The sequence below is a fragment of the Ranitomeya imitator genome, chromosome 4 (assembly GCF_032444005.1).
Source record: "Ranitomeya imitator isolate aRanImi1 chromosome 4, aRanImi1.pri, whole genome shotgun sequence".
Taxonomy (NCBI): domain Eukaryota; kingdom Metazoa; phylum Chordata; class Amphibia; order Anura; family Dendrobatidae; genus Ranitomeya; species Ranitomeya imitator.
In genome coordinates, this window is record NC_091285.1 from 504,952,562 (window position 1) to 504,971,052 (window position 18,491).

Sequence of the window (18,491 nt, forward strand, 5' to 3'; positions counted from 1 at the left end):
AGCATTAGGACCAGCTCTCAGTCAGTGCCGGTGGGGGCATTCTTACAGCCACCGCTCTCTATACACAAGAGTGGTGACTGAAACCTCACCGACACCGCCCTTGTGACTGAAACCAGAACATGCAGAGGGGCCAGGGAATCACAGACAGGCAAGAGAAGACCCACTACACAGTCCGGACCAAAATCTTTAGAAAACTTCAAATGGTGATTAAAGAAGAATCACAAAACAGATTTATTCTCCAAAGATATCAGTGTAATCAGTATGACAGCACCATTACATACCCAATTGAGCCATTTTATGTGTCTGTACTTCCAATTGTCATTTTATTTTTCAATTAAACAGATTTTGGTAGAAAGTAGTCACAGACATATTGCAAAAAATTTGCAAGAATTTACTTCTTTTTGGATTTAAATGAGCAGTGACTGCTAGCATGCCAAACTGTTATCATAACCCTAGCTAAACAGGAACAGACCTAAAGCAGGGTCGATTTTCATGCTTGATGCCCTCAAAAAATATTGTCTTGCCCCCGGATCCTTAGATTTTGAAATTAAGTATGCCTGTGTTGTAAGTTTTAGAACAAACTATTGTGATTTACCAACTAGTCTATTGAGAGACAGGTATGTATCGCACAGACAGAAGTATGATGCTATCTGAATCCAGGACAGGTGGCTGGGTCTTGTTGTCCCACAAACCTGTATATTTAAAAAGGGCTGGATTTAAGGGTTAACCAGGAAGTGATGGGCGGGACTGGTTAACCACATACCTTCCAGGGGGTGTGTTCATGTGATGTCAGAAAGGTCCTATATGCTTTGTGGTTGCAGTACACATGGAGGGAAGAAAAGGCCATGTGGGAGTCTGGAGTGGGCTGGTGTTTCTGGAAGTCCAGGAAGATACTGAGGGTCTGGAGTAGGGACAGGACCCATGCAAAGCCAGTTTGTGAAGCCTGAAAAACTGTTAAACAGGTAACCCAGAGCATGGGGAATTGTATGCACTGATTAGTGTCAGTTATTGACCTGTGCGGACACAACCGCAGGTGAAAATGGACTAATATGGCAGATACGTTTCTGTAAAGCGTAGAGATGTATCCGCTGAAGAGAATGGACTGACTGTCGGTTATATGAGGGGTACATGGCATATAGTGGTTTATGCTTGTATAATAAACCAGAAATGGACTTGTTAAAGGGAAGACACTGTCTGTCATCACAATTTTAGATTTATTTGCATGTACTTTTGGTATTTTTGGAGGCAAAGAGAATTTCTGATTACTTTAATGAGGGGGTATGACTTACAGTAGTTTGAACCCATAAAAATGTATCATACAAGAAAAGGTAGATATTGAAAGTTGGACCTCCAGAACAATAGTACTGATATCTACTTAACACTCTTTTAGGGTCTAAGTGCTGAAGAAATTATTAGGTATCATGGAGGCTAGTGTGAAGGAAAGCTGTCACCTCAAAACCCACTACCATTTAACCAGTAAGAAAAAAACCACCGTATATGTACAATGGCCATGCGCTATCAGTGTATGGTTCTGTAACTGAACCAACAGCATACAACATGGGAACTGACTGTATTACCTAGCCGACACCTGACAATAACTGGTGCAATCAGATCTAGGTTCAATCCAACTAGTTTAACTCCTAAATGCCACTGTCAATCGTGACAGTGGCATTTATAGGTCTTCAAGATGGCAACTGTCACTTGATTGCAATATGCAGATTGAATGCCATAGCAGGTGTGGGCCTTTTGATGGCCTCCATGTTTGCCATGTGAGATCTGCTATGTGAGATCTCCTCCTATGTGGTTGGTCTTCATAGATGAACATCTAGTTCACAGTTCACTGCAATACTACTATAATATTGCATAACCGATCAAGAGACTGTAGGTTAATGTCCGCAAAGAAGAAGAATTAAAAATGGAAAATTATTTAAAATACTTTCCAAATGCTAATTTCTCAGTAAGAGGCCATGTAAAGGTATTGCTGGACTTATCTTTGAATACATGTGCATATAAATCTTGCTGACAGAGTCCCTTTAAGGGATTAACTAAGCTATAGGCTATGTTAATGGATAGAGCTTAGTATCTTACTTCTAAATAATGTAATAGAAAATATCTCTCGTTCATCTGAACAGTATCACCTTGCCAAAATGCTATCAATCTGACATTGGAAGACTTTGTTCTTAAAGGGAACCTGTCACCTGAATTTGATGGGACCGGTTTTGGGTCATATGGGCGGAGTTTTCAGGTGTTTGATTCACCCTTTCCTTACCCGCTGGCTGCATGCTGGCCGCAATATTGGATTGAAGTTCATTCTTTGTCCTCCGTAGTACACGCCTTCTCAATTACTATATTTCCCCCAAGTAAAATAATAACAGCTACAGTCACCGCCAATGTGCTCTCCTGGGGCTGGTGTGACATTGTTACGTCAACCAATCAGCGGCCGCTTCTCTCTCACTTCCTTTTGATGAAACTGACACCCAGAAGATGTGAGAGCTACTGCTGCTTTCTGACCTCCTCTGGATGAAGTGAGACTGAAATGGCCACTGATTGGCTGCAGGGCTTACGTGACATAACAATGTCACGTGAGCCCCAAGAGAGCTGGCGCCAACATTGCTGGAATGGTGCCGACACCTAAGGTGAGTGAATTACTTTACATGGGGGAATTTAGTGATTGGGGTTCTCCGAGTAGTGGACAACCTCTGTAAAATCACCACCAAACAAACTGCAATTTCCATATACTAGTTCCCATAAGATGGTTATCCTAGTGGAAATGCCAATGAAATGTCTTCTATTGCTTGTAATCATTAATTTTAATAATTGAAATGTTATATATCACGGTAATTCTTATCTCTGATTTGTCCGTGTGTTCATGGCTAACACCCACTGTCAGATTCCTTTGCAATTAATGATTTTTTTAGGCTTCTTTTATACGGTTTCAATTTAGATTTTTGACTTTCATGGCACTGCATATTTTACTGCATATGGTAAGAAACATAAGGCATATTTTACTCTATCATAAATCTCTATAGATTTGGCAATTTGCCTGGCGAGCGTCCATTCCTAAGGGGAAAACAAATCTTCCCCAGCTGAAGATTCATTGGTGTATCAAACATATGAATTTCATGTATGCAGGTCATAAATTTAGAGCAAAAGAAGACACTACTTGACCAGATTGCTCCCAGACCATAAAAAGATTACTTATATAAGATGTACAACGTGTTAAATGCAAGGACTTACACTTTGTATCTGACATTTGTTGAGAGGGGGCTCACAGAAAGGTTATAGGGGTTACAATCATTTTAAAAAGGAAACGCTGAAAACATCCCACAATTGTAAAGGAGCCAAAGTATTATTATTATTGTCCAAAACTGATCAGGGAAGTGAGGAAGCAAGAAACTTCTAGATCTTACACTTCTAGCATGACCAGTGCTGTTCCTCACTATACTGCATATACTCATACACAACACCTGGATTTCCAGATGATCTGGCTAAGAAGGAAGATAGCCACCTGTCCCCCAGTGCTGCAGCTTGGATTTCTAGGAACGTAATTACAGAATAATTCATTTAATCTGTGATACAGAATATTTCTGTCACCAATTGGTAATCCAAAATATCTTACTATCTAGCATTTCTATCATCCCATTTGTGACAGAATAAATGGCATTTATTTTTTTTTAACTCTGAGAGTTGAATAAATAATGGATGAAGATGGCAGTAGACACACAATTTTCCACATTTTTAAACAATCGCTAAAATGTCCTATTTTTAATAATCATTTTTTTAATATCAGCATGGTTAGATTTCCCAAGATCTAAAATGTTTGCTATTACAATGGACATTTAAATGACCCACATAGAAAGAAAAGATAAAAGTTCCATGCAAGAATACAGTACAGCCATTATCTACTTAAGGGTCATTCCCAACATTAAAGAGGACACATTTTTTTCATTTTCAACTGTACACCTTGTAATCATGGCTGCAGAGAAGAATAAAGTGTTTCTTTTGGGTTTTTTCTAATTTGCCTTTCCCTTGTAGAAATGTTATAACCCAAAGTACTTGTCACCTAAACAGTTGGCTTAGTCATAGTGGGTGTTATCTGATAGTTTTCACTGGAGGCGTGTACTGATTCTCTTTGTATGAGTTGCTATCTGATAACTTTTCCTAGAACCTGTCACCAGGTTTGGCCAATACAAGTTATGGCCACCCTCTTTCAGGGCTTATATACAGCATTATAGAATAAGCCCCCGATCCGACCTGTAAGAGAAGAAAAATACATTTTATTATCCTCACCTGTGGGTGGTCCGGTTCGATGGGCGTCTCTGGTCTTGGTCCAGAACCTCCCATCTTCTTGCGATGCCATCCTCCTGCTTGATTCGTGTGGATGACACGTCCCCACGTCATCCACAGACTCCCTGGTATCGCGCTCCTGCACAGGCGTACTTATCTGCCCTGTTGTAGGCAGAGCAAAGTCCTGCAGTACGCAGGCGCTGGGCCTCTCTGACCTCTCCTGGTGCCTGCGTACTGCAGAACTCTGCTCTGCCCTCAACAAGGCAGATAACTACGCCTACGCAGGAGCGCGATACCAGGGAGCCTGTGTGGATGATGCCGCGACACTTCATCCACATGAAGCAAGCAGGAGGACGAGGATCGTAGGAAAATGGGAGGCGCCGGACCAAGACCAGTGATGGCCATCAGACGAGACCGCCCCGCAGGTGAGTATAATAAAACTTATTTTTCTTATCTTTCAGGTCAGGCCGGGGGCTTATATACAGCATTATAGAATACTGTAGATAAGCCCTGAAAAGGGGTGGCCCTAATTCGTATTGGCCAAACCAGATGACAGGTTCCCTTTAAGTCCAAGAGGGTGTTAACTAATTTTGTGATAAATTCTTTAATTGCTAATATAGCCCCAAAGAGGAGACAAAATAAAAAAAAAATAACAAAAATGGTTTATTCTGCTCTGCAGCCACAATTATATGGTGTGTCCAGTTCAACATGAAAAATGTGGTGAAAGGTTCTCTTTAAAAGTTATTCCCAGTCCCTAAGTGATAACTTTTAATGTCAGGAATGGCCTTTTATATTCAACCCTATGCCTACTATACAGTAATGCAGTAGCAAGAAGGTGGTACCTCGGTTGTTAAGGAGGGTCTTCCGTTCAATTCTTGGAAACAATTAAAATGCTTTCCAGAAGGCACCAGTAAGCACAGAGAAGAACGAAAGAGGCAGAAAGGAGGATAGCTATATATAATAGTGTGAAAAAGAAACACAGAAGTCAAGTAATTAGTGGAAAGTGATATTTAGAAATTTGATGAACAAAAGGTGACACAACATGGATTTTGGAAATGAGAAACAGTGACATCAGCACAAGTTGCCATAAAACTTTTAAATTACATTATGTGGTGTATATTATTGTGATATGTCCACGTTTAATTTGCTTTATTTTCTAATGGCAGACTGAAACTGGCCAAAATAATGAATATGGGCTAACTACTATGAATGAATTGATCTGGTGACATCAGTGTGCCTACTTATTTGTCATCTTTAACATCACTTACCTCTTTCACACTGGGGTCCTGTAAAACCATATGTGCAAGCGCACCGATTTGGAGCCACACATCGTCCACCATTTAGACACCCATGTTCACAGACAGCTGTAAGGTACAAGGTTTTAGATTTATATCCTTAAAGAATACATTGAAAAACATAAAAGTAATGGAACTGAGCATAATTTTTAAAACACATTATATATGGTGTTCTGGATAGACACTATATTCATATTTATGCATATATATATATATATATACGGTACATATATATGTATACGTTGTATATATACACATATTTCTAAGCTCACTGAATATTTCATCACAATTTAATTACCGGTATATCCCAAATTGTATACAAAATGACATTTGTCCTCTAACACTTAGTTCAGGTCAGATCTCCACTTCTTGAGTAACTTTAGGAATATTTCCATTTCCCTCCCTAATGAATGTGTTTGGACGTTCGTGGAACAAACACTAAGGCTCAGTTTCCAGGATGAGTATTTGGTGCATTTCCGATGTTGTGTATTTTCGTTATACAAAAATTGCAGCAAATTACAATTCCAGGAATTTGGAGGGGATTTATAGAAATTTAATGCCCACCGTGCTGGTTTTTTTTAACAAAGAGTAAAAAAATTGTGTTTTTTTTTTGCGGATTCTCTCTAAACAGTTGAATGTTATGAACAAAATCCACATGTAAAAAATCTGCATTTTTTTTTACCTTACTGCTGCAGAAACACACTGAAACGCATGTAATCCGCATAAGACCTTATTAATAAAGTTTCACCGAAGCGAATTAAGTGCAAGTTTCCAAAACAAAGCAGTTTTATTTAAAAAATGAAAGATAAAATAGTGCCAAAACCATATCTGAAAGAAGCATGTAAAAAAAAAACCCGCAAAAAATTTTTTTTTAGCTAATTGGTGCAGAAGTGCTGCTGAAAATTAGGAACATCAAAACACACCAAATACTCATTGTAGGAACTTGCACTACTTTGTAGACTTTGGGTTTGTGCACACGGCATTTTTTAAACTCTGGAGAACCCACTGGGTTTTTAAAGCCGAAGACACTTCAGGAAACTTTGGGTTTTTTTTCCAGAAGCTTGTATTGTCAGTTTCCTGAGAATTTTTCTAATGGTTTTGGCCTGGGATTGTTTTGGAGGGTTTTCCTATGGTTTTTGTCATGCCTTTTTTCCCTGTTGTTTTTTTCCCACTTCATTGAATAATGAAGCACTGAAAGAATTCTTTTACGAAAAAACAATGGCCAAATGCTCCAAAAAAAGACTTTTTGCTGAGCTTTTGAAAAGAAAACTCCAAGTTTTTAAGGAATTTATGTTTTTGAAAAGGGTTTATAATTAGTGATGAGTAAATATACTCATTGCTCGGGTTTTCCCGATCACGCTCGGGTGATCTCCGAGTATTTGTTAGTGCTCGGAGACTTAGTTTTCTTCTCCGCAGCTGAATGGCTTACAGCTGATAGACAGCTTGATTACATGTGGAGATTCCCTAGCAACCAGGCAACCCCCACATGTACTCAGCCTGTCTAGAAGCTGTAAATCATTCAGCTGAATCAACAAAAACTAAATATCCGAGCAGTTACAAATACTTGGAGAGCAACCGAGCGTGCTCGGGAAAATCCGAGCAACGAGTATACTTGCTCATCACTATTTATTATCCAAAAGCATAGCAAAAATTTCTCAAGTTGTTTTATTCACGAGAACACCGCTCCCAGCCTGACTTCCTGTATTTTCAGGTGGCAGTGCACTCCTGAAGATTGACAGTTCGATCTTCAATCCGGTCTGAAGAGAGCCCTCTCCCAGGCTTCCAGCAGAGGCGGTTTTGCCTACGGAGCATTGGGGAAGTGCAGGAGCACTAGGGCTGATCAGATACCTAGATATGAGACCACAGGTTGGTCGGTAACTTAGGCAAAGACCTTTACACTACAGAATTAAAAAATAATCTATTATTGAGGATTTTTAATAGGTTGCTTGTTTTTAAAAGCACTTTGTGATTTTAATCACATAAGAACTTGAGACAAGCCCTTTGATGGAAAAAACAACGGTTGTCCATGACTGTTAACAATAACTGGAAACTACGGTAGATGTAGCCCACAATGCTCTTTTGTTTGGATCTGTGCATGACTGCCACAGACAGTGCCAATATTCTTGTCCCATCTCCCAATGAATGCACAGGATGGTCTCATTGGGAGGCTGCAAAGACTATTCCACAGTTTGATGAAGTTCTGTTAGAATATCAGGCTCCAGTATACATACGCTAATTTGTCACCACCTTAGGATACCACAGGGCATTAATACAGTGTCCTACTCTGTGACCACCTCATTGCAAGTGCCATTATGAGTGTAACACAGCAAAAACCTTTGTTGGTTGTAGCACTAAACTGCCCATAAAAAGTCCAGTCACTATCCAGAACATCAATGGTATGGAGAATCATTTCTATGAACCATCTACCATTAATTTGCCAGACCAAATTGCATGATTAGTTATTAAATTATTCACAGATACCAGCCAAAAAAATTCCAACTTGATAAATGACACAATGATTAATTGGTGGATCATTTGACGCAGATGTGAACATAGCCTAATGTGTAAGTCAATTTTAGATTTCTACAAAGCAGAATCTATCTAATGTGGACCTCAGATGAAAAATGAGTCTACACCTACCATATATGTTATAAAGAAAGGTTTGTTTGTCCAGCGCAATCTGAAAAGATGAATGTAAGACAGTGGAAAGAGACGTAACCTTATAGAGCTGATATGTGTTATATAGCTGCATTAATGTGTGATTAACATGCAGTTGTGTTGGAAAAATGAAAGTATCAGTGTAGATGCAGGGCACAGTAGTTAATAATTAGCTAGTCTTGCCATAAGAGGAGCTTTTTGAAGTAACAAGCGAGTTGCTTCTAGGTTAGTATTATTGGGCAGTCCGACTCTTTCTGGTGATCTCGATCACTAGGCTCTGCTTTCCAAAAAGAGCAGGGTCTCTTAGATCCTAAATAAATCCCTTTTAAATATGTGTTCATCATAGATGAACATGAATTTAACATTTAATTAACGCTGCTGAAACCTGTGGCCAAAACTCTACTTGCAGCCAGCTAATTGAATTGGTGCGGCCAGGGTTTGGTTAGGGTGGGCACGGTTTAGGCTTCAAAACACCGTCAGTTTACATCAAATGACAGCCAATCAGAAAATTTAGCGTCACAGGAGTGCCGGCTCCCATTACTTCCACCAGAACGTCGACTTTTTGTTGCAGATCAGTCGCAAACAACCTGAGACAGAACAGACAAGGAAGAAGAGCTGAGCAGCAGTTTGTACAGAGGGGGGGCAAAACAGGTATAGCTGTGGGTTTTGGGTAACCCTAAAATGGCTTAGGTGAAATGGAAATGAAGAGGAAAGGGTAGGCTCAACTTGGGGTCTTAGTAAAGAGATACTAAATTTGCCAGGCTGAGTCACAGTTGCCGCATGGAAGTGGGTTTTGATTAGTGGAGGACAGATAGAAAAAACTGAGTATTCCAGTTAGTCATTCCGTAATGCTGAAATGTTGTTGCTAATAAGTAATGTGCTGCCACATGTGACCATTATGCCTGTACCTCTGTGTAAAACAGAAGTTGTGAAGAACAAGGTTTGTATTTGATTCCTACTGCACATACAGCGGGTACGGAAAGTATTCAGACCCCTTTACATTTTTCACTCTTTGTTTCATTGCAGCCATTTGGTAAATTCAAAAAGTTAATTTTTTCCTCATTTACATTCACTCTCCACCATGTCTTGACTGAAAAAAAATAGAAATGTAGAAATTTTTGCAAATTTATTAAAAAAGAAAAACTGAAATATCACATGGTCAAAGTATTCAGACCCTTTGCTCAGGATTGAGTAGAAGCACACTTTTCAGCTAGTACAGCCATGAGTCTTCTTGGGAATGATGCAACAAGTTTTTCACACCTGGATTTGGGGATCCTCTGCCATTCTTCCTTGCAGATCCTCTCCAGTTCCATCAAGTTGGATGGTGAACGTTGGTGGACAGCCATTTTCAGGTCTCTCCAGAGATGCTCAATTGGGTTTAGGTCAGGGCACTAGCTGGGCCAGTCAAGAATGGTCACAGAGTTGTTCTGAAGCCACTCCTTTGTTATTTTAGCTGTGTGCTTAGGGTCATTGTCTTGTTGGATGGTGAACATTTGGCCAAGTCTGAGGTCCAGCGCCCTCTGGAAAAGGTTTTCATCCAGGATATCTCTGTGCTTAGCACATTCATGTTTCCTTCAATGACAACCAGTTGTCCTGCCCCTGCAGATGAAAATCACTCCCATAGCATGATGCTGCCACCACCATGTTTCACTGTTGGGATTGTATTGATGCTGCTTTTCTCCACACAGTCTATCTTCGTCTCATCAGACCAGATAATCTTATTTCTCATAGTCCTGGATTCCTTCATGTGTTTTTTTAGCAAACTCTATGCGGGCTTTCATATGTCTTGCACTGAGGAGAGGCTTCATCGGGCCACTCTGCCATATACAGTGGGGCAAAAAAGTATTTAGTCAGTCAGCAATAGTGCAAGTTCCACCGCTGAAAAAGATGAGAGGCATCTGTAATTTACATCATAGGTAGACCTCAACTATGGGAGACAAACTGAGAAAAAAAAATCCAGAAAATCACATTGCCTGTTTTTTTATCATTTTTTTTGCATATTATGGTGGAAAATAAGTATTTGGTCAGAAACAAACAATCAAGATTTCTGGCTCTCACAGACCTGTAACTTCTTCTTTAAGAGTCTCCTCTTTCCTCCACTCATTACCTGTAGTAATGGCACCTGTTTAAACTTGTTATCAGTATAAAAAGACACCTGTGCACACCCTCAAACAGTCTGACTCCAAACTCCACTATGGTGAAGACCAAAGAGCTGTCAAAGGACACCAGAAACAAAATTGTAGCCCTGCACCAGGCTGGGAAGACTGAATCTGCAATAGCCAACCAGCTTGGAGTGAAGAAATCAACAGTGGGAGCAATAATTAGAAAATGGAAGACATACAAGACCACTGATAATCTCCCTCGATCTGGGGCTCCACGCAAAATCCCACCCCGTGGGGTCAGAATGATCACAAGAACGGTGAGCAAAAATCCCAGAACCACTCGGGGGGACCTAGTGAATGAACTGCAGAGAGCTGGGACCAATGTAACAAGGCCTACCATAAGTAACACACTACGCCACCATGGACTCAGATCCTGCAGTGCCAGACGTGTCCCACTGCTTAAGCCAGTACATGTCCGGGCCCGTCTGAAGTTTGCTAGAGAGCATTTGGATGATCCAGAGGAGTTTTGGGAGAATGTCCTATGGTCTGATGAAACCAAACTGGAACTGTTTGGTAGAAACACAACTTGTCGTGTTTGGAGGAAAAAGAATACTGAGTTGCATCCATCAAACACCATACCTACTGTAAAGCATGGTGGTGGAAACATCATGCTTTGGGGCTGTTTCTCTGCAAAGGGGCCAGGACGACTGATCCGGGTACATGAAAGAATGAATGGGGCCATGTATCGTGAGATTTTGAGTGCAAACCTCCTTCCATCAGCAAGGGCATTGAAGATGAAACGTGGCTGGGTCTTTCAACATGACAATGATCCAAAGCACACCGCCAGGGCAACGAAGGAGTGGCTTCGTAAGAAGCATTTCAAGGTCCTGGAGTGGCCTAGCCAGTCTCCAGATCTCAACCCTATAGAAAACCTTTGGAGGGAGTTGAAAGTCTGTGTTGCCAAGCGAAAAGCCAAAAACATCACTGCTCTAGAGGAGATCTGCATGGAGGAATGGGCCAACATACCAACAACAGTGTGTGGCAACCTTGTGAAGACTTACAGAAAACGTTTGACCTCTGTCATTGCCAACAAAGGATATATTACAAAGTATTGAGATGAAATTTTGTTTCTGACCAAATACTTATTTTCCACCATAATATGCAAATAAAATGTTAAAAAAACAGACAATGTGATTTTCTGGATTTTTTTTTCTCAGTTTGTCTCCCATAGTTGAGGTTTACCTATGATGTAAATTACAGACGCCTCTCATCTTTTTAAGTGGTGGAACTTGCACTATTGCTGACTGACTAAATACTTTTTTGCCCCACTGTATGCCCAACTGGTGGAGGGCTACAGTGATAGTTGACTTTGTGGAACTTTCTCCCATCTCCCTACTGCATCTCTGGAGCTCAGCCACAGTGATCTTGGGGTTCTTCTTTACCTCTCTCACCAAGGCTCTTCTCCCATAATCGCTCAGTTTGGCTGGACGAACAGGTCAAGGAAGACGTCTGGTGATCCCAGAGTTCTTCCATTTAAGGATTATGGAGGCCACTGTGCTCTTAGGAACCTTGAGTACTGCATAAATTATGTTGTAACCTTGGCCAGATCTGTGCCTTGCCACAATTCTGTCTCTGAGCTACTTGGCCAGTTCCTTTGACCTTATGATTTTCATTTGGTCTGACATTAACTGTGAGCTGTGAGGTCTTATATAGACAGGTGTGTGCCTTTCTAAATCAAGTCCTATTAGTTTAATTAAACACAGATGGACTCCACTGAAGGAGTAGAACCATCTCAAAGAGGATCACAAGGAAATGGACAGCATGTGACTTAAATATGAGTGTCTGAGCAAAGGGTCTGAATACTTATAACCATGTGATATTTCAGTTTTTTTCTTTTTTAATAAATTTGCAAAAATTACTACATTTCTCTTTTTTTCAGTCACGTTGGGGTTCAGAGTGTACATTAATGAGAAAAAAAATGAACTCTTTGAATTTACCAAATGGCTGCAATAAAACAAAGAGTTAAAAATTTAAATGGGTCTGAATACTTTCCGTAATCATTGTATGTTTCACTAGAAAAGTTTAACTTCATTTTTATAAAATGGGCTGAGTCCTTCCTTGCTAGTGCTTTGCAACTGAGCTTCCTATGTCATCTGAGGGTACGTTGCCTGAATGGGAGGCATCTGAAGGGAGTAACATTACACAGAGACTCAGGTGAACCTATCTCACTGATGTTTACGGTCAAGAAAAAACACCTTGACTTGTGCGACCCTTACATAAAATCCACATTAAAGTAGTAAGCAGGATATAAAGGCCACCCTTGCGAACCTTTATGTAAGGGTCACCTTACATTAAGTGTCACCAGGGTAGTCATTATATCCTGCTTACCATTTTGATATGGATTTTATGTAAGGGTCGCACTGGTCAACCCTAAACATCAGTGAGATGGGTTCCTCTGAGTATGTGATGTTTTCTGCTGAAATTTGTAGTTCTGAAAAATCTAAATATTATTGTGATTAAGTAATTGGGTATAAAAAAAAGTACTTACGTTGGCCACAATGTGTTCCCGTATAACCCTTCTGACAAATACAGTGGTCATCGCCGCAGGAGCCACCATTCATACATCTGATGTTACACTGTTGAACTGAAAACAGAATCATGAAAATGTTACACATATGTAAAAAACAAAACTATACAAAAACTATATTATATTATTATCAAAAAAGCAGATATCCAAGATACCAAGATATAGCAATATTCAAACTCCAGTACTCATGCATGTTATTATGTCATAATGTTTTTCTTGGACGGCTTTACATAATAAAGTATACTGATCTATATACCTTCCATCCCTAATTTCTGCTGTAAGTTTCAATATTTAAAAAATGCAATACTTAAAAGGAATTTCACCCCTAAACTATTTATATGTGCATGTAATTATTTCAAAGACAAGTCCAGCAATACCTTTACATGGTGAGGCTGTTTCTCCACTACTGAGAAATCTGCATTTGATATGTAAATGAGACTGAAGAGTTATTGTCAATTTGAAACCTATGTCACTCCAGCTCTATTCCCCGCCCAGTGCCGCCTCCTATTAGGCCAGGGGTGGGGAATCATTTTTCTGCCAAGGGCCGTTTGGATAGTTATACCATCCTGCGGGGGCTGTACAGACTCCGCCCACAAAGTGCATCCCGACTCTGGCACTGGTTTCAGGACGTAATCTTTCATTGCATGCCCTTCAGTGTTCAGTAGTGAACACTGTGTGTGTACTGACAGAGCAAGATGAAATTAATGAGCTGGTTGTAATCAAAATACATGTCCCTGCCCAAAAATGCGGTCCCTGAGAATCTGCTCAGGGGACTGATAAAAAGTTATCGAGGGCCGTAAATGGCCCTGGCGCCTGAAGTTCCCCACCCCTGTATTAGACTGACAATTCTGATGCCTGAAGTCATACACCATAGAGGATGACAGTCAAACAAGAGGAGGCTGTTTTATTGGGGAAAAGAGCTGAGGTTACAGAAGCTTCAGATCTACAATAGTTATTCATTTGCATATCAATTAAAACACTGACTTCTCAATAACAGAGGAAGGGACTGGCCATGTAAAGGCATTGTTGGACTTGCATTTTAAAAAGCTAAAGTGCATATAAATAGTGGAGTGAAATCATGCTGGTAGATTACCTTAAAAAAGAAAAGTATCATCAGTGTATCAGTGTATCATCACTGTCTTATGAAATGCAGTTTTTTTATATATACTTAATATATTTTAGTTAAAACATGCTCGCATGCTCAAAAGATATAATGTTTAATCAGAGTTTCTATTTATGGGTCCTATACAGTCAATCTTTGCTTAAATACTGGGAAAAAAATATTTTTGAAATTTTTTTTTAGCAGGAAATGCAATTGGAATAATGAGGGGTAGTATAGCTATAGATGGAAGTCGCACCCAGGTCATGGGACTAATTTTCCTGGGCTACACTATAATACCCAATGTAGTGCTTCAGTGTATAAAGTAAGCTAAAAAAAGATTGAAATAAAAAAAGCTTGTCATATATTTTCCAATTTCGACAGCTAAACAGATACAGTGGGGCAAAAAAGTATTTAGTCAGTCAGCAATAGTGCAAGTTCCACCGCTTAAAAAGATGAGAGGCATCTGTAATTTACATCATAGGTAGACCTCAACTATGGGAGACAAACTGAGAAAAAAAAATCCAGAAAATCACATTGTCTGTTTTTTTATCATTTTTTTTGCATATTATGGTGGAAAATAAGTATTTGGTCAGAAACAAACAATCAAGATTTCTGGCTCTCACAGACCTGTAACTTCTTCTTTAAGAGTCTCCTCTTTCCTCCACTCATTACCTGTAGTAATGGCACCTGTTTAAACTTGTTATCAGTATAAAAAGACACCTGTGCACACCCTCAAACAGTCTGACTCCAAACTCCACTATGGTGAAGACCAAAGAGCTGTCAAAGGACACCAGAAACAAAATTGTAGCCCTGCACCAGGCTGGGAAGACTGAATCTGCAATAGCCAACCAGCTTGGAGTGAAGAAATCAACAGTGGGAGCAATAATTAGAAAATGGAAGACATACAAGACCACTGATAATCTCCCTCGATCTGGGGCTCCACGCAAAATCCCACCCCGTGGGGTCAGAATGATCACAAGAACGGTGAGCAAAAATCCCAGAACCACTCGGGGGGACCTAGTGAATGAACTGCAGAGAGCTGGGACCAATGTAACAAGGCCTACCATAAGTAACACACTACGCCACCATGGACTCAGATCCTGCAGTGCCAGACGTGTCCCACTGCTTAAGCCAGTACATGTCCGGGCCCGTCTGAAGTTTGCTAGAGAGCATTTGGATGATCCAGAGGAGTTTTGGGAGAATGTCCTATGGTCTGATGAAACCAAACTGGAACTGTTTGGTAGAAACACAACTTGTCGTGTTTGGAGGAAAAAGAATACTGAGTTGCATCCATCAAACACCATACCTACTGTAAAGCATGGTGGTGGAAACATCATGCTTTGGGGCTGTTTCTCTGCAAAGGGGCCAGGACGACTGATCCGGGTACATGAAAGAATGAATGGGGCCATGTATCGTGAGATTTTGAGTGCAAACCTCCTTCCATCAGCAAGGGCATTGAAGATGAAACGTGGCTGGGTCTTTCAACATGACAATGATCCAAAGCACACCGCCAGGGCAACGAAGGAGTGGCTTCGTAAGAAGCATTTCAAGGTCCTGGAGTGGCCTAGCCAGTCTCCAGATCTCAACCCTATAGAAAACCTTTGGAGGGAGTTGAAAGTCCGTGTTGCCAAGCGAAAAGCCAAAAACATCACTGCTCTAGAGGAGATCTGCATGGAGGAATGGGCCAACATACCAACAACAGTGTGTGGCAACCTTGTGAAGACTTACAGAAAACGTTTGACCTCTGTCATTGCCAACAAAGGATATATTACAAAGTATTGAGATGAAATTTTGTTTCTGACCAAATACTTATTTTCCACCATAATATGCAAATAAAATGTTAAAAAAACAGACAATGTGATTTTCTGGATTTTTTTTTCTCAGTTTGTCTCCCATAGTTGAGGTTTACCTATGATGTAAAATACAGACGCCTCTCATCTTTTTAAGTGGTGGAACTTGCACTATTGCTGACTGACTAAATACTTTTTTGCCCCACTGTAAGTATGGCACTATATAAATTACTACAAGACATATCCAAACACAAAATAATTAAAACAGTGGATGTAAGGCTGCATTCAGATGTTAATTTTTCTCACATACATGAACAAAACGGAATGATTGAATCAGTGTTTTGGATTGGATTTTCATCACTGTTTGGTCAGTGTCTTTGTTTTTACCAGTGTTTTATCTGAGAGTATCAGGTGTGCAAAGGAAAAATCTGCTTTACCTACCCATTGCAATGTTAAATGGAACATGTCAGCAGATATTATTCTGCCCGGACCACGGGCAGCATGAATCAAAGCCTGGCTGCATAGATGCAGCAAGGCATGTTTTAGTCAGAATTGCTCTAGCATTTCGGAGAAAACATAGTTTCAAAACCCACTGGGGACTGTAGGGAGAGACCTGACTTGTTTGGCGCAGCCTCCGGCCGGCTTCTCCCCTTCTTCCACCAGTTGATTGAAAGGTCTCTCCATGCGTGTAAGTAGGGAGGCAGGTAAAACTGGCCAGACAATGTCAGACTAGTCAAGTCTCTCCCTATAGTCTCTGGCTGGCTTTTCAAACTATGTTTACTCTGAAATGTCCTAGTGTTTTGGAGTAAAACAAATCTGGCTGCAATTATTCAGCTTAACCCCTTATTCATGCTGCCAGTGGTTTGGGCAGCATTAATCTAGTCACAGGTTTATTTGAAAGGTAACCTGTCATCTGATTCATTCTGTCACACCAGAGGCAGCATGAATCAGGGCCTAGAAGTGAGACTGCAACCAGGTATATTTTCCCCATAAATTTTTTTTCTCAGAAATGTTTCTCCAACATTTCAGAGGACATAAACTTTCAATGTCCGGCCAGGGACCAAAGGCAGAGTTGGGACTAGTATAGTGTTGTCCCTAGTTGGCTCTTCTCAGCTGTGCTAGAGGCGATTGACAGGTTTCTCTCAATGTAAAAGTCACATCTGCCACTGCAGGATATGAGTCCCTGGCGGTGTAGTGTGTTACTGATGGTAGCCTTTGTTACGGTGGTCCTAGCTCTATGCAGGTCATTCATCAGGTCCCCCTGTGTGGTTCTGGGATTTTTGCTCACCAATCTTGTGATCATTTTGACCTCACGGGGTGATATCTTGCATGAAGTCCCAGATCAAGGAAGATTATCAGTGGTCTTGTATGTCTTCCATTTTCTTATTATTGCTCCCACAGTTGATTTTATCACACCAAACTGCTTGCCTATTGCAGATTCAGTCTTCCCAGCCTGGTGCAGGGCTACAATTTTGTTTCTGGTGTCCTTCAACAGCTCATTGGTCTTCACCATAGTGGAGTTTGGAGTGTGACTGTTTGAGGTAGTGGACAGGTGTCGTTTAAACAGATAACAAGTTAAAACAGGTGCCATTACTACAGGTAATGAGTAGAGCTTCTTCAAGAATTTGCAGGTCTGTGAGCCAGAAATCTTGCATGTTTTTTTAAGGTGACCAAATACTTATTTTCCAATATAATTTGACAAATAAATCTTGCCAAATCAGACAAGGTGATTTTCTGGATTTGTTTTCTCTATTTTGACTCTCATAGGTGTGGTCTACCTATGATGTCAATTACAGGCCTCTCTTATCCTTTTAAGTGGGAGAACTTGCACAATTGGTGGCTGACTAAATACATTTTTTCCCCACTGTAATATACTTGGTTGCAACTGTGCAACCAGGCTCTAATTCATGCTGTCCGTGGTTTCGGCAGAAAGTATCAGATGACAAGTTCTCTTTAAAAATGCACGGCATACAGATAGCATTGATGTGTCATCCGTGACTTTCACTGACCCATAGACTTGTATGGGTAATTTTTGTCTGTGATTCAGATCAAAACTGGATATGTTTCTATGATTTTTTCAAAAACACATGGTTCATAAAAAAACATGGACATGTGGAGAGCCCTTCGGAATATAATTGGTGAAAACCAAGGAAAGAACAAGTATACGAAAAACGGATGTTTAAATAAGGTCTAAATTTGACATTAAGAAACAGAAGACAAAGTAGACCAAAAAAGGTACAAGAAGACAACATCTACCGCAATTTGTCTCTAATCTGCAGTCAATAGGACATGATAGCTGTCCAATTTTCAATCAGGGTGAATAGGAATTGGTCTTGTGAAATGTCACAATTTTATTCCAGTTACTTTTCTAAACTTATCACATTTTCTTACATATAAGATGCCAGTAATTTTACTGAATCACTATGTTTTGTTTTGCAATAAGCAAGATATGTATTAACTCCTATAAAACACTACAATTAACAAAACAGATGGATATAAATATACCATAATAAATGCACTACTTGCCCACATTTTTTTGAATTTCTCATGTATTCCCCTAATTTTCTTTTTTGCATTCATAATGCTTACTTGTAGTTGTTGGAGAACTGCACCTACACAATCAGTTTTCTGTCCTAATTTCACTGAATAATGTTGAATTTGCGCAATATA

General features: G+C 40.1%; 1 protein-coding gene across 2 annotated transcripts in view; it reads right to left on the reverse strand.

The window, feature by feature from the left end:
* The window catches only part of FBN1 (fibrillin 1), a 440,189-nt gene that overhangs the window by 280,901 nt on the left and 140,797 nt on the right, over positions 1-18,491 (reverse strand). For both annotated transcript variants that reach the window (XM_069766028.1, XM_069766029.1), the window contains 2 exons: positions 12,891-12,986; positions 5,556-5,651 (listed from right to left, as the gene is read on the reverse strand). In XM_069766028.1, coding sequence (XP_069622129.1) covers positions 5,556-5,651; positions 12,891-12,986 — 192 coding nt within the window. The remainder of the gene's footprint in view (positions 1-5,555; positions 5,652-12,890; positions 12,987-18,491) is intronic.